The 17320-nt window shown below is 33.0% G+C and overlaps 1 protein-coding gene across 6 annotated transcripts; it reads right to left on the bottom strand.

Annotated features, from left to right (window-relative positions):
- Positions 1–1734: 1734 nt before the first annotated feature.
- Positions 1735–14261, bottom strand: LOC123683078 (uridine phosphorylase 1). 6 transcript variants are annotated; one of them, XM_045621996.1, is made up of 8 exons: positions 14075–14261; positions 5994–6117; positions 5605–5766; positions 5261–5446; positions 5051–5189; positions 3898–4091; positions 2894–2984; positions 1735–1889 (listed from the first exon to the last, which is right to left on the bottom strand). In XM_045621996.1, exons 1-8 carry the CDS (start codon positions 14110–14112, stop codon positions 1867–1869), a joined length of 957 nt encoding a protein of 318 aa, XP_045477952.1. In that variant the 5' UTR covers positions 14113–14261; the 3' UTR covers positions 1735–1866. The 6 variants fall into 6 exon arrangements, with proteins under 6 accessions (XP_045477952.1, XP_045477949.1, XP_045477942.1 ...); XM_045621993.1 differs by lacking the exon at positions 14075–14261 and adding an exon at positions 10042–10334; XM_045621986.1 differs by lacking the exon at positions 14075–14261 and adding an exon at positions 6172–6368.
- Positions 14262–17320: the final 3059 nt, after the last annotated feature.

Below are 17320 nucleotides of genomic sequence, written 5' to 3'. Positions count from 1 at the left end.
CCAGGAGCTGTGGTTCCAACAAGACGGCGCAACATGTCACACAGCTCGTGCCACAATCGATTTATTGAAAGACACGTTTGGTGACCGCCTTATTTCACGTTTTGGACCTGTGAATTGGCCTCCAAGATCTTGTGATTCAACACCGCTAGACTACTTTCTGTGGGGCTATGTAAAGTCATTGGTCTATGCGGATAAGCCACAAACCCCTTGATCAATTGAAAGACAACATTCGCCGTGTTATTGCCGATATACGGCCACAAATGTTGGAAAAGGTCATCGAAAATTGGACGTCCAGATTGGACTACATCCGAGCCAGCCGTGGCAGTCATATGTCAGAAATCATATTTAAAATGTAATGCCACAAGATTATCTTGCGGATAAATAAAATTCATGTCAATCGAATAATCCATCGTTGTTTTATTGCAATTTAAAGTTCTATAGCTCTAAAAAAACACCCTTTATAACAAATGAACAACTCAAGTATACGAGTGAACACAATAGTGATTCAGGTACAAAATGATTCGATCGGGGGCCCTTGTGGATCTTGAGGCCCTATGCTTCAGCGTACAAAAAAGCGTACTGGTTGATACGCCACTGCTTATTTTCATCATTTTAAGTCTATCAATGATATCAGTAACAGGTTCAGTATCATTCAAGCTACTATTCGAGAAACTTTCCGAATTTTTCACTGACAAAAATAAAAATTCAATAGAAGAGGTATAAAAAAATTGCAAAAAATTTATTTCAATAGGCGACATTCATTTATTGATTATATGCACATTGAAACAAGATACAAAATTGCACATGGATTTATCATTTATATTTCAACCTTAGCTATATCGTCGTTATCATCTAATATCAAGTTAACATTTTACAAATACTTCAATATATGAATTTGTTCAATTACATAATGACATTTTGTTTAATTGGTGCTGATTGTTTTAAATGAAAATTTCCCTGAAACAAAATTGTTGTCGCTTCATCATCAGATTATTTTGTTTCCAGTGAGAAATCCTATCTATGTACCAAAAAATCTTATATTCAATTATTCAATTTATTGTACAATTCAAAAAGTTCCCATTAATGATCTTACAACTTTTTTTGTGCTAACTTCAAGGTATAAACATAATAAAACGTTATAAATAAAGATATTTCACAAAGTACAATAATTCAATCAATTTTTCAAAAATTGATTTAATAACAAGTGTATCCACGATATCATTCAAATTACGAAATATGAGGCTTATCATCCGATATCTATGAGATTTACTATCAACAATATATCAACATCAGCTGGTTCAACAATTGGTTTACATAACAAGCTAGCAAGAATGATCACAATGGTTATATCGTTGTATTTACATCATCCTATATAAAATTCGCTTATGAATGTAACGTATTGTCGAATATATGTATAACTTGGGCATGCATATAATTTAAATAATCATATTTTTTGATGGAATGAGATGTCAACAACTATAGGAGCAAAATTTCTTTATGAACAGTGAACTTGTAACTATGTTTGGAACACTGCACAAATATTTTGCGCCTACAAAATTTGGTTGAAAGTACAAATTTGTTCAATATTATCCCCGTTTATGTGCAAGATGTCTGAAACTTGACTGCACATATTATGGTAATCCTAGATGATATTCCACTTAACCGTAGTTTTCCCTAATACTAATGGCTGTTCAACTTAGCGCCCACGAAAATTCAGATTAGCAAATAACAAAATTCACAAAATAAATTTTTATTCAAAAAAAAAGAAAAATAAATAAATAATACAATAAAATGACACCATGTTGGGATGTTCGGCCAACTAGGTTTCTTGAAACGAAGATCCAATAAAAGTTGGTTAAGAGAAACTCATTTCTTCGGACATATATTGCCTAAAAAGGGAAGTTTTAAGTCAATGTCACAATAATTGAAAAACTAACGAAGAAAAAGTAAGAGAAAAAGAAGAAGAAAGATGAATTGCTTGTTCTGACGATACGTTCATTTTAAAAGAAAATAAGCCTGTAAATATGCATTGAACGATAAAAGAATTGAAAGTAATTGAAATAATGTTTGTTTGGATAATTCGTTTTTTTTACCCACCTCTTACATATTATTGTGTATTTATAATTATTCTTAATTTTGATAGTGATATTATATTGTGAAACCACGTTTCCTGAAGCATATAGATATAAAGAATGGATACAGGTTTTCCGTAAAAAATTGAAGATATGTTTTATACACAGATCTTATCTTATATTATGAAATTAAAAAAAATATAAGTAACTCATGTCTTCAGAGTGTTCAGACAGCTCAAATACTTCTCATTCTAGCTGATATTTACAGTTGTTACATTTAAGTAATACTTCTTAGCATATGTGAAAAACACAGGTAAGCTTTTTTTCTCTATAGATACAAAGTAGATAGCTGGAGGTGAATTATGTGATAGCAGTATATTTCATAGGTGAAAAAAGTAGATGATTTCAGATATGTCTTTCAGAATTTTTGTGAAGAAGTCATTATCAGTTTCACTATTCAATTGTGCGCCAACTAGTATTGTTGAAGCAGCAATCATTCGAAGTCTATTCGATTGTTTCTGTTCGATTTCAGTCATTTATACCAGTATTTCTTCATGAAACATTCCAGCAGATATTTTTCCCATACAAATTTCCATATAAAATATATTCGATTATCAACTGAATATCACACAAAATTCAGGAAAATGTGCGACAATGGCAGTGCTAATGCAATACGAAACGGATATAGAAAAAAATGTTGACATGAGTCAGAATTTGGCGCCTGATAATTTAATCAATAATTTCAGATTCTTGTTGCACAAGCTTGAACCTTCTAGGGCTTTTAACAGACCAAGGGCCATGACCAGACGAAGGTAATCTACCTTTAGTTTGCAGGTATTTTTTGATGTACGCAGCAACTAATTTCTGAGGTCTGATCTGCCATTCATTCATAACTTCCTTGGGAGCGTTAACCTGAAAAAAGGGAACTATTAGAAAAATGTAAATGTGAAAAAGTATTGATAATTAATTGAATATTCAAATGATGCTACAGCTTGAGTTATGACGTTTAGCTTGGACGGTCCAGTGCTTTTTTGGGTCAAATAATTTAGGTGGGTACAGTGATTTTCAAAAATACATAGATGAAACTATCCAACCTATTGGGTTATCCATGTCATGGACCGAATTTCACAGTCCGGTTTCAATGATATGTTAAACAGAAGTTTCTTCCGATGCGTCGTATGTTTAGTTGAAGGTAAGCAATTTAATATCTACAGAAGAACGTGTGAAAATTATGAAAACTTGGTACAAAAATAATGATTCTGTAGTAAGTACGTTTCGTGCGTTATAGGCAGATGTCATCATTCATCTAAGCCTACAATTGTTGAGACACCGAAAAGATTCGAAAAAACTGGATCTGTTACTGATATTTTAAGGCCCATTCATCATCAAAATGCACTCTAGATCGAAAATATTGCTGCTTCAGGTGAACGTGTTGAAGAAGATCCAAAATATTCATTCCTCGGCGCGCGCAACATTTGGGCATCTCTAATGGCACTCTATGCCTTATTTTGACTCTGGATTTTGCTCTCCACTCCCACTCCATCCTTGAAGGGTTCATTTAACACAAGAACTGCAGCCAGCTGACCATGAAAAGCTGACCATGTAAAATCCTCTCTTCACAAAATTCTGTATGAACATTATTTTCTATTCTTTATTGAAGGCTTCAGAATTTCAGATGAATCGGATATTTCAGTCGTATCGTTCGAATACAATTGTTCAAAATTACTCAAAATTCTAAAATTACCGATAGACATTCATGTCTAGCTGTATCAGTAGAAGATCTATATTAATAATAATTCAGGTAAATATTTATGTTTATTCTTACTTGATCTCCTTTCAGCCTGTCTAAGAGCGTTACGCAAACTTCAGCTGCTTTGATGTTGGCATGGTGAGTCAAAGCTGCGAAAGGAATAGACTCCATCTCTATGTTAACTACTCCTTGGTCTTTCAACTTTTGCAGGTATTCCATTTTTTCCCCTTCGCTATAGTCACAGAAAGCTCCATCTAATCTACCTTGACCTGAAAGTATATTTATAGTTTTCAAGAATCAATACAAAAATCTTCAAATTTCAAAAGGCAGTTTATTATTTTATTATCATCTCTATCTCACGGATTATTTTAACTCAATCAATAAAAGTTTGATATAAATATTATCCTCTAGGTAACTACGAAATGATAAGGGATATATTTTTGGATTCTTAACCCTACCTATTCATACAAACCCAGGTAGACCGTCGATACGGTTAACCAAACCGACGACATCTTTAGAAGCTTTAGCTTTGTAATAGCCTTACTTTGTAATAGTTTTTCCAGAACTGGCATTCCCATGTGAGTGGTTCTTAGGCCAGTCAGACCCAGACATTTACACACTATGTGTTCGGCTATTTATTCCTCCTTTCCACAGAGCCTGCTGACTTACCTATGTGGTGCAAAAGGTATTTGCACCGACAGTGTCCTGTTAGCAGTGCCACCATTACCCGAAGGCTCAGGACCAACAGGTGTTAATCTTGGTGCCCTTTTTGCAAGTTCATCAGTTTTTTCAATCCTTCGATACCACAATGCCCCGGTACCCATAGTAGAGTTACTTCATTCACTCTGACCAGTTGCTTTATGGTATTAGGGCACTCCCATGTCAGTAGAGAATCTGGCCATATGATTCCAGGGATCTCAGCATGGCCTGGCTGTCTGTAGTTTTAGACTCATATACCCCAATACCTGTGCATTGCACTGAGACGGTCATCAATAACCGTTTCAAAGGGTACACCTCTGTGTGACAATTACAGAGTAGGCCTCTCAAGAAAAATCACTGGAAAAATCCACTCTGCTTTCCCGATCACAGTATGATGTGTATGAAAAAATACACTATCCATCCCTCCAAATAAAACCAACTTCAAATATCTGCCCGTTAACCCACTACTACTACTTCAACAATAAAATCTTCATAAAACCTGGCAAAATCTTCAAGGCTTCAACATTACCTTCATAAAAATCATTAGCGCACATTGTTGTTCCGACAACTGTGTCATAAGGATCCTCAGCATCGATGCAAGCCTTCAGCTCCCTGACAAGTTGTTGATCAAACACAGCAGGGCGTTTGACATTCTTTCCAAGCATTGGCTGAAAACACAATTGACCCAAGTGAGCTTGAAATATATCATAGGATGAAGAAATATCGTCAAGTTACTCACAATCTCATAATAATGGTTTCCTAGACCATCTACAGCGTCGTTAGATATAACCACTGTTCCTCCCTCATGTCCAACACCTCCACATGTTCCTATTCTGAAGAATATGGGGTCTCTAACTCTAGCGTGATACATCAGTTTTATGATTTCGTGCAGTAGGATTCCTATGGAAGGTACACCCATTCCATGCTGTGAGGAGAAATTTTCATAGTTTTAGAGATTATTACGAACGTAATATTTTTTGGATGAAATTCAATAGGTTCTAGTTTAGTCACTTTTTTGTTACTCCTGGTATTCAAAATGAATAATTGTTGGGTCGACCCAAGAGAAAATAATTTGATACTCACACTGATTGATAATACTGGTCCAACTTTGTACATGCTGTATCTATACGAATACTGACTTATGTCTAACAAGGTAGTACCAGTTGGTAATTTGTGACCTATGACTTCCATGATGTAATACGCAAATGTTTCCATACGTTTTGGTGTGCCACCCATGCACACGAACTGAAAGAAGACAAATTTTAGAGGATTATCTGCTAGAATTGAATATAATAATTATTTTTGTAGAACCTTATTTCTCATGAAATACGAAGAATGTTATTCAAGATATTGATATTTGTTTGCTATCATGGGAAGAGTTTGAATTTCAGAAATGATCAGGGATACTGCAAGCTTAACTGAATAGCAATGATCTGCATCAACAGTTTTTATGGTTAACAAAGAAAACTTACTTTAACATCTCCAAACATTTCAACTAAATCATGTGACCCACTGCCTAAAGCCAAATGGTATAAAATATCCTGATCCATAAGTTCGAGATGAGGATTTTTGAGCCTGACAGTTCCATTGAAGTATCTGGAAGAAAAAAGATAATTTTAACAAAAATCAAAACTGGTAATTGAAGCCAACTTCAAGATTGATGCATGCTCCAACGCTCCTCTGAATTTTCTGTAGAAAAATGCATTATTGCTTTTGACACAGAATTCAACCTCGGTAAGCATTTCTTTATTAGAGCTAAATTTCTTTTACTGGAGCAATATTTTGAGGTCTACAAAAAGCCAATTATCACTGGGAGGCACATCTGGAGAATAAGTTGGAAGGGCAATTCGTTCAATTTGACAATGGTTGTCATCGATTTGTGACAAGGAACATTATCTTGGTGGAAAAAATTATGGATTCGTACAAACGTGTTACAGAAAATAAAGTACTTTGGAATGATGGCTTTTCAAGAGGGGTGGAGTAAGAGGCATAATTGTGCACCCAAATAATTTTCAACTTTGAACATTAGATTGTCTAGAATTTTCTTTCAAAAAAGGTTTATTGAATATTTCCTTGATATGTTTAGTTTCGCTCACAATTAACTTTTTTTTGTCTAAAACTTAGTAGTAGGTATATATTTGGCAATACTGCAAGTACATACTTAAGGTCATTGAACTGGCCATCTGTAAAAAAGTCAGCAAGAGCTGTTCAAAAGTTAATTATGTTTACGTTTGATAGGTTTACAGGCAGAAACTTGTCTCTTGCAAACCGCAAGATAATGTATTTACCACTTGCTGTCAAGCACTTTCTCAGAGTTAACATTGTTTACATTTGATTAGTTAACTGACAGTAAGTGCCTGTGGCCGCTAAGCGGCAACATCATTAAATTAAGAGCATAATAATATCATACTAACGATATCAACATATTTGATATTAGATCAAGTAATTGTGTTTAGATATTTATAGGTATTTGATAGATGCGCCAAAAACATTAGGTATTGATTTCTTCAAATCACATTATATTTACAAATATCATCATTTCATTCTTCATTTTAAATTAGTTCATTGACAAAAATTTTAACTTGAATACTCCTTCCTTTAAAATCTTCAATGTCTTTGAATTCAAACGCATTTAGCACTTCAAAGTCAACTTCGCTACATGTAAACTTTCTTTGAAATTCTACCCTGCCTGGATAAGATATTCAAATATGTATATGTATTTTATATCTTTATAGATATCTTTACTAATTATGTTGTTCATTAATTAATCAATTGAACTACGTCAGCATGTTTTGTATTGTTGTAGCACATGTCATCCTAAGTTTGTTTGAAACGAACGTATTTATTATCTTATTTTCATAAGATAAGATATCATTTCCTGCTCCACTGAAGAAAATATTACGTAATTTTAGTTGGAATATTTTCGAAACATCGCAAAAATTTTTAGATATTTACTGATTTGAAAAGGAGGTCAAGGATAGTAAATTTAATATCAGTGATATGGAATATTCAACAAAAAATATTCATTTAGATTCGGTTTTCGTTCGGTACCATTCGAGAAAAAAACCTTATGCTGCCCTGAAATTTTCACAGTACATACATTGTTCTGGTTGGAAAATACTGTATATTTTATTCTGAGATTAATTATTTAGGTACTCTTATGTCATAAAAGATTTTAACTGGTAAAAAAATTAAAAAAAAAAAAATCAGGTTCATTTCAAATTTTAAAAATTTTGGATCGGAGAAGAATTCTGAATGGTGATTTTGAATAAACGACGACTAAAATTGTCAAGAAGGGTGAATAAAATGTTTTAAAAAATCCATCATTCTTAACCTTCGTAGTCCTTCTAGAAAACACAACTATACAGGGTGCTTCCTAAACATGCGGCAAAAATTCAGGGGGTTGTTCCTTGGACTATTTTAAGCATGTTTTGTCCTTGGATGATTTTTGAAAAACCTCTTTGTTTCGAAGATACAGGGCGAACAACATTTTTCATATTTTTAAAATTAATAATAGTTTAAATAAAAATGCGTACCGCACTGTGTTTACTAAGTAGGTACAATTTATTTTTAAATTTGTTTAACAACATTCCAATTACTAAAAACGGCCAGTTTTTTGACTAAAAATTGATAAGTCCAGTAGAAAATGTGGAAGACTTGCGAAATCGGATCATTGCTGGGTGTAACTTAATAAGAAATGATCCTGGTGTTTTTGAAAGGGTTCGGCAGTCAATGAGGAGAAGATTGGATGCTTGTATGCTGGCTAGAGGTGGTCATTTTCAACAGTTTTTGTAGGTTGAGTTGAATTTTCATGTAATTTTTCATAATAAAATGTTATTATCTGAAATTTTGTTTCCCCTATATCTTCGAAACAAATAGGTTTTTCAAAAATCATCAAAGGACAAAATATTCTTAGAATAGTCCAAGGAACAACCCCCTGAATTTTTGCCGCATGTTTAGGAAACACCCTGTATAATAAACCAAAATCCGTCAGTAATCTGTCAAGATATTTACTCATAAACAATTGAAGGGCAAAAATTATAAAATATATTTTTACTTTCTTGTTTGATTTCTATGAGAATAAAAATGACAAAATTTCCATTTTAAATTCTTTCAAAGAATCTAATTGAAAAATTTCAGATAAATATAAGAGCAAACTATTGAATTTAATATTTTTCACCACATCAATCTTAATTTTCGATATTTATATGAAAGTTAAATATAAGATTTATATAGATGAAATAAATATAAAATAATCGAAAATTCTACAGTATGTGTTTTAGCAGAATAAAATAAAAAATAATTACTGTCTCAAGATTGCTTGAGAATTAAAATTACCAATTGAACCGAATTGATTTAAATGATGACGAAAAGAAGTTGAAATTCGGTCATTTGAATTTTTGAAGCTGAAAAGCACGACATCAAATTTTTTTACAAAAAAAAAACAAATATAAAAATTTCAAATGTAGATTTGTAATATATTGATAATAGATGAAAAAAGTTTGAAAAAATACAGAAATATTATGATATAATGAATAGATATTTTTTCTACAGTATAGAAAATATACGAGTACTTCAATCTGTATATGTAATTTTCTGCGTTTTTGAATATTTTAGATGTCGTTTTGAAAATTCTTGAAAAAAGGTTAAAAATTTGTTTGTGTGTCGTACATTTAGATTGAATGATTAAAGTAGGAAAGTTCGCCATTGAAAATAGTGACCAAAATGAATATCTATTGTATTGAGAACCCCTAGAGTTTATTAAATATCTTAAGTTGATCAGAACGATGCACTCTATATCATATTTGTATTATCATATTTGATTTTGAATTTTTATTCTGAGTAAAAAGGTTTTGATTTTTTTCATTTTCAATTTTTTTAATCATAGTTTTCATTTGAGTACATAATATGTTTTCATGTTATGAAATCTATCTGAAAACTGTTTAAAATTATCTGATTTTTTCAACTTAATTTGGATTAAAATCAAATGAATAAATATAATTCATGATTGATGAATTTTTTCGAGATTATTTAATAAAATTGATGGACGGGTATCATAGTCCTATACTATTAATAATTTCAACTTGAACTTGAAAATTCAAAATGACATATGTTATTGAACCTGGAAATTCATTTGGAAATGCTTAGGAAACGGAAGTATGGAATATTGCATATTATTTTATGTATTTCAAAAACTTTGTGATAGGTAATACCGGATATTTTTCACTAAGTACCTATGTCTAAAGAAAGATGATGAGAGTCTGTCTATCCATTTTTGAAATGTATTGTTTTCCCGGTGAAAAACGAAAATATATAATTTTATCCTGAATATAGGTTATATCATATGATGCCGTGCAAGGATAAATCGCTTTTAAACTTGACCTCGATGAGACATCAGGCAAGGCATTGAATCTACTGAACTCATAGCGCCAATAGACGAACATACTATGCTCTTTAAAATATACGATGCACCGCTTAAAATAGAACGAAAATCTTTAGTAAATCTCGGAGATATTATACCTTTTATCGCCGTTTTCCTTTGGCTTGATTTCCTTCTGATCTGCCTTCTCTTTCTCACTGACAACACTCATTTCAAATAATTCCAACAACTTCGAACGAATGGGTATCGGCACCTGCTTTCTATCGACTGACTGACTGACAGACTGAATGAATGAAATAGGATAAAATTCAGCAAGGCTGCGACCCTAAATGGTTGAACAAGAAACTGTGGATAGATGTACTGATCTATGGAATCATCTCGGGTAATGTCAAGGTTTAGAATTTTGCAGCACTTACTATCTAGGTACAAAACAACGAAACGTATGTTGCTTTAAACCTGGTTTTATATAGATGAGTTATTGGATTTAAATTGCTAATCCCTTTATCAGATTAAGATTTGTGATCCCTGTAGTGGTTCAGGAAATTTTTCTAGAGGTTACATTGGACGAACCTTAATGCGTTTTATGTTGTGTCTGGCTCACTGGCATCAAAGTGCAAATTTATGGATGAATGGGGTTCTTCAAGAACTTAATCATATCGACCGATATCGTAGTTTGTTTTGAGATTATTATCAGCCGACGAATTCAAGGGCGTATTGTATAAACTGTAGACGATATCTGATTCAGTTATTGCGAGTTATTTGAATTGAATTTGGTATAAAATCAGAGTAAAATACAAAACTTTGAATTAGTAGGTTAAAAAAAATTTACACAGAAACTTCGAAATTGAAAAGCAACACAGCTTGATATTTATTACACCTACTCAAACGAGTTGATATATTTCATGACAAAAATAAAAAGTAAAAAGAAATGGAAAGCATTGACGTGAAGTCACGAGCTTGTGAGCGTCCACTCATTCATAGGCATAAATGGTCTCCAAAAGGCGCATGAACGAACGAGTGCCCAAAAGTTCCAGACCTGATTTTTTTATTTGTTCATCAATTAGCCTTTTTGTAAAAGAATATCGTATTACGTATAACAAAAAATATATATTTAACACCAATATAAAAACAAATGTGGGAAGCAATTACATAAATTCAAGAGCTTTTTACACTTCTTCAAATTCATATTGATGTAATTTTTTTTCAAGAAATATCGTATGAACCTTCAAACGATCATCTCACAACCTAGTAGATTTCTGCTTGATCGTGTTTACGATTTAATGCATACTTTCATGAAGATACAGGGCCGTCACTAGCCAAACTGCCGCCCTAGAGATCCAATTTGCCACCCTAACAGAAACTAACTGTGCAGAATGCTAAAAATTAATACTGGATAAAAAAAATTAATATTGGATAAGGATTCAAATTTAAATCGAATAGATGATTTTGGAAACGTGGAATGTAATAAACAATGAACGTGATAAACTGAATTATAATGAATAGATGATGAAAGCTGCTGAGTTTCGACTTCATAAAACGCTCGAACATTTTGTTTTTTTTTCTTTAATATAATTCAATAAAATGATCGGATCATACGGATGAAACATTATTTTTAATTCGAATACATGTTTCAGACATTCTCGAAGCAAAGATATTTAAGAGTAGTGAATTTGATAAAAAAAGCATTTGTGAAATTAATTGGAATTGAAAAACTAAATTTTTCTTCCAGGAATCCAGATATCTCGGAAAAAGTAGATGATGTCACCCACGGGCGTAGCCAGGTTTCAGTTTCGGGGGGGGGGTGGGGGGGTTTTAAGACAAAGGCGTATACAGAAAGGCTAATGGAAAAAATAAGAATTTTTTTCATAGAAATAAATGAGAATAAGAGAAGAAAAAGATTAATAAATTTTGACATCCTAAACATTTCGGGGGGGGGGGGGTTGGTTTGAACCCCCAAACCCCCCCCTGGCTACGCCCGTGATGTCACCCTCCACTATTTGCCATCCCTCTAGAGCAAGCCGTACGGAATCTTCTTGCTGAAAACTTTTATTCCTTAGGAAATATAAGTTGGAAATAGTGAAATGGAATCCTTTCTCGTATATTTTGCGTTCCATCCTGAGGAATCAACATTCTGATTGGAGAATTGAAAAGAAAAATTTACTAGAAGCCGCCCCAAGTGGCAATAAAATTCGGCAACATTCAGCAAATCGCACGACAAGGCTGAAGATTGCATGTATTTTTTTTTAGAGTCAGTAAGTGGTAAATAGCACAATGAGGCGATAGGTATAATTCGAAATGCTGCACCTATGATGGTTTTTGATGAATTTAATTTGTCTGTATTCCTTCCTGTTGTTGACAGAATTGAATCACATTCGGTACTTCGAATATTTACACATCTGATTTCTGTTGATTAAGTTTGAAATGCCGCCCTTGAATTTTAGCGCTCTAGGCGACCGCTTACCCTGCCTCCCCCTGTGGCTCTGTAAAGATATATCAATGATGATCAACGTTTTCTGATATTGTAGATTTTTACTTCACTCCAGTGCTTTCTTTTTCATATTCAGCTTGAATTATCCATGGTTTTATACAAAAAGCTTGAAATTGTGCATATTTTCCAACACATTGATAATGATATTACACCCTAAGATATCGACTTGATAGTAATGCAACTATACACGTTAAAATTTCAAATCAGTGGGCATAGCCTTCTAAAATTAGTTTTAGAAGTGCAGTGGGACCTGTTGTCAGTGAAATAATAGTGTTTTTTTAATATTATGCTTGCATTTTTTATGGTTTTTATGACGTTATCCATACGAAATTTTGAACGAAGCTTGAAATTGACATTCTATATTTACACGCAAAATTTCAACTCAATGTTACAAATCTTCATCATCATTGAATATTCAGTTTGGAAATCAACAGTAACACAAAATGTCCTTCCGTTCGAAAGTTATTGTGTGCCGGACAGACAGAATCGAATTTAAGGAAGGAATCGTTATCGTTTGAGACCATTTCCAGCTCTATCTTCGAAAATTACAGATATTGTTGCAGAATGATATCCAAATCAAAATTATAACGTTCGCAAGAGGTAATTTCCTGACTAGAACACAACTATATTCCACTTCTTCATCTTCGTAGTACCCTCCCTATTAACAAATATGTGACGTTGAATGAAACCTGTTTTTGAGAGGTGAATTGCAACCCCATATTTACTAGTTCTACACCTGTCCTCTTATAAACCCACCTTGACTCGTTAGATCCATTTGTGCCTCAATATATCGAGTGATATCCAATAACATTCGTTGTTCAACTCGGTCGAAATAATATGCATTTTGAAAAGGAAGCATTTTTCAACCGATAAAGAAATTCAGACACTCCTACAACTTGAATTTTCAAATAATTATTTCTTTTTTCTAAAAAATAGGTATTTAAAACTTCGGAATTGTGATAGAGTTCATACAGACAATTTTCAGAGAAAAATTCAATGATAATAGGCTTTTACCTCCAATAACTAGCGTAAGAATCTTGAAGAAAAGATAATTCTTTGTGGAATTGAAATGCTATCCAAATCCAAAGCTGATCACCAAGAATTTGTAGATTTCATAAAACTTTGATTTACACATCAACTCGTAATTGTGGTTTGAAATCTATGAAAATATCAAAAATGAAATGAAATTGAATACACCAAATCACCACGAAAAAAGTTTTATGAAACCCACCATCAGTGTATCATCTTTAGAATCCAATCAATCTATTTCGAAGGCCAAAAATCGAGTGGTATTCATAATATGAAATATGAAAAACTTTTGATATTTAGTTCATATTTTATAAACTATTTCCTAAGCCTAGTCCTACTACGAAATATGGAAGGAATATGAATCAAATTTTGGAAAGTACCTGTAGCTACCCTAAAATAAGGTTCATTGATCTCAATGGAGCAACAGAGTTTTACGGTCTCTATTTAATTCAAAAAAAATAGAATTCTTGTTGATTTTAATAAAGAAATATTTAGTTTCATTAATTTATTTTATTCATTATTTCCGAAACTATAAACAACAAAAGGAATGATGTGGACTGGCTCCTACTCTGGTTCAGACTAGTTCTAAGGGCAAGTTTATCGACAAAACCAAAAACAAAAACTAGGCCATCAGCCAGCCTCCACTATGCACTTACTCATCTGTCTCCTCCTCCAAAATCTCCCTAGTAGACATATTGGGCACTGCCTTTCACACCTCTCTCACGCACTTACAAAAATTTAGCTCTCGCTTTTAACTACAGGGTCGGAGATCGAGAGTTTTACTGAATATTCATATTTTATTCAACGGAAATTGACTATAAGGGTGCGCCAGCTGTGCTTTCAAAAGTGGCCACCGATTGCTGAAAGCGCTGAGGAGCGTATGGCATCTTCAAAGCGCAGGATAAATCGAAACCGTCTGTAGAAGGTATGCGTGGTGGAGGATTTGTATTGGGGATGAAAACTGCACTTTTAAAGGGCAAGGGTGAATGTGGAAACTAATGGGGGATATTGAACCAGGTATTTTGATCAACACGTGTGTGGTTCTCTCATCACTGGGCTTTGAATTACTGTTCTTTTACTGTTCTGGGATTTCCCGCTTCGTTCATATGGATGATCGCCTTTGAAAAGAATACCCGAAACGTTGAATTGGGCTGGAACTTTATTACTTTGTGGTTTTCTGGTTCGGTGTGCCAAGATAAATTCGTTGAACATTCTATACAAAGGATTCTTCCTCATAACTCCGACTTTTTTATCGATTATATCTGTTTCATTGATTTTTTCAAATATTGTTTTCAACTATTATTTTTCTCATAATGTAGTTTCATTTCAGTTATGCCTATTTTTAAATACTATATATTCATATATTCTTTCTCTGTTTTAGCCTACGTATGGTATTGAATATTTACGAAACGTCGCTCTGAGATTGAAAATAGTTCAATATGTTCTTTATTTCCGATATTTTTCAATCTTTCTTCACCTATTAAACCACTGAAAATGATAATAAGTACCTATCTCTATTTCGATCATAATGAAGATTTTTAATTCGTATCGGTAGTTGCTTTTATATAAGCTATGATTTCAATCCCAAACGCGCTGAATGTTCAATAAAAAATGGGCGTTGTACCTATTGTCTAAATATACCACATTGGCTGTCAACACAATTGAAGAAAATATTTAGGGGTGAAAACGAATGAAAAAACTCCAGGAGAATCAGGTACTTTTTCGCTCTCGTCATTGATACACACATAGCCGTTTAAGGATATACAGGGTGCTCCACCATTGACGCGATGCTCTATTAAGAGGGAACATAACCACGTGACTGGTTGGTTCAAAATGAAATTCGATTCATTTCTTCTAAAAATCAACGATTTTTATGGGGTTTTTACATAATTTATTTAAATTATAATCTACCTTGCAGTATTTCCAATTTACGGATGAAAAAAATAATAATGATAACTTTTCGTTTTTCGCGAAAAAAAATGATGTTATGGTATTCCTAGAGAGAACTGAGTTATTTTGGAAATATTCGTAAAAAAGCATCCCACAAAAAAAATCATTAAAAAAGAGGCAAAACTGTAATTTTGTGAAATTTACAGAAAGACTTAAAGTACACACTTCCTTTCGATGAAATTTGTAATTATTGCTGTATTCTTTACTTATACTATTCATCCAATCGTTAGCAATACTGCACATTATTTTATTCTTCCTCCTCTGGAGAAATGTTGACAGATCTCAAAAATGTCTCGTGGTGATGTCCCCTCTTAAGGTTCAGCCCTGAAATTTTCAATTCCTTTTTCAACACAGTAACAGTAGTCTCCATTCGAGCTACATTCTCAATTATACGCAGATACGCAGGGTGTAACAAAAAAATGTAAATGATCAAACAGGTTATTTCTTAAAGAACACCATGTTTTTTTTTAATGTTTGGAATGCATGGATTAAATGAACCCAAATTTGTCCGAAGTTTCATACCCTTAAAATTAACTGTTGTGAAAATATATCGATTTTTTTATATACCAGGTGTCCCAAGTTACCGTATACTGGCAATGTCTTGCTTATTTGACGAGATAATAAAAAAATTGCTTTGAATAACATCAAAGTATCTTCCCAATGATGTATTAAAAAGGTTTTTACATTTGACAGCCTTGTGGTAACCACCCCTCACTTTTTATTTTCAAATGGCACCCCCTGTATATTGTCAGTGGAAATTGCTATTTGGAATACAGCGATAGCACATAATTGGTATTTTTTTATTAATAACAACAAGAACATTAACATTTTGTGAAATATGAATTGCAACCATATGCAATTCAAAAACCCAACAAACATTCAAAATAAGTTTTTTGTAATAAAAAACATCGGATTTTTAAAACAAAAAATTCATCTACTTGTCATATGTGAAGTTTGTACAGATATTTCATTTTTATAAGGATCATTGAATAACGTGAAAGAAGTCACAAAATGATAATGTTTTTGTTGTTAATAATAAGAAAATACCAAGTATGTGCTATCGTTGTCCTTTAAAAACAGGGGTGGCCAAGATTTTATTTGGGGGGGGGCAAAGTAAAGCGAAATTAGAGTTTTGCCAATCTTTTAGCCTTAGTATGTCAAATTTTATGGGAGGCCAGCAGTATTTTAGGGGGGGCCCTGCCCCCCTTGCCCCCCTAGTGTCGCCACTGATGACACGCAATTTACAATGACAATATACAGGGTGTGCCATTTCAAAATAAAAAGTGAGAGGTAGCTACCACAAGGCTGTCCAATGTAATCACCTTTTTTAAAGATCATTTTTTCGACTCGATAAATTCAAAACCCATTTCGGTATTGATCTATTGAGTGAAAATATTAAACTAACTAAATTCAAAATGAAAATTCAAAAAAGATCTTGAAATATCGTACGAACATAATTCAATCACATCCTTAATGATGCCTGATCATATAATAATATTTAATGCATACAATACTTTTCTTGGCAAAATCCCACCTCCTAATGGGTTTTTTGTAAATTGTTTCGTAGTTTAGGAAAGCTTACTGTATTGGTGATTCGAACATTGCTCGATAGATGACACTCACCTACAGATTTGAACTTTCCCAGCGATTTATCAAACAACATAGTTATATTCCTATATCAACATTTTTTTTAACCGGAAAAATATTATCTACCGCATTCCCCGTTTTATTTCTAATAGTCTTATCATGAAAAGGATATACCTAAGTCGAAACAAAGGTACATTTTCCTAATGCTGTATGATTTCATTGAAAATATAATATGTAACACTATTTTTGTTGATGAGCTACTGGCTTTCATCAATAAAAGCTATTTATTTACATGTGGAAACCAAGAATTGGTCGTGGAAAACAAAGTAACTCAATAGGTCCCAGGCCTAACCAGTAGAAACGAC

The sequence above is a fragment of the Harmonia axyridis genome, chromosome 1 (genome assembly GCF_914767665.1).
Source record: "Harmonia axyridis chromosome 1, icHarAxyr1.1, whole genome shotgun sequence".
Taxonomy (NCBI): domain Eukaryota; kingdom Metazoa; phylum Arthropoda; class Insecta; order Coleoptera; family Coccinellidae; genus Harmonia; species Harmonia axyridis.
Note: the sequence above shows the minus strand (reverse complement) of the source record. Positions and strands in the feature narration are given on the sequence as shown.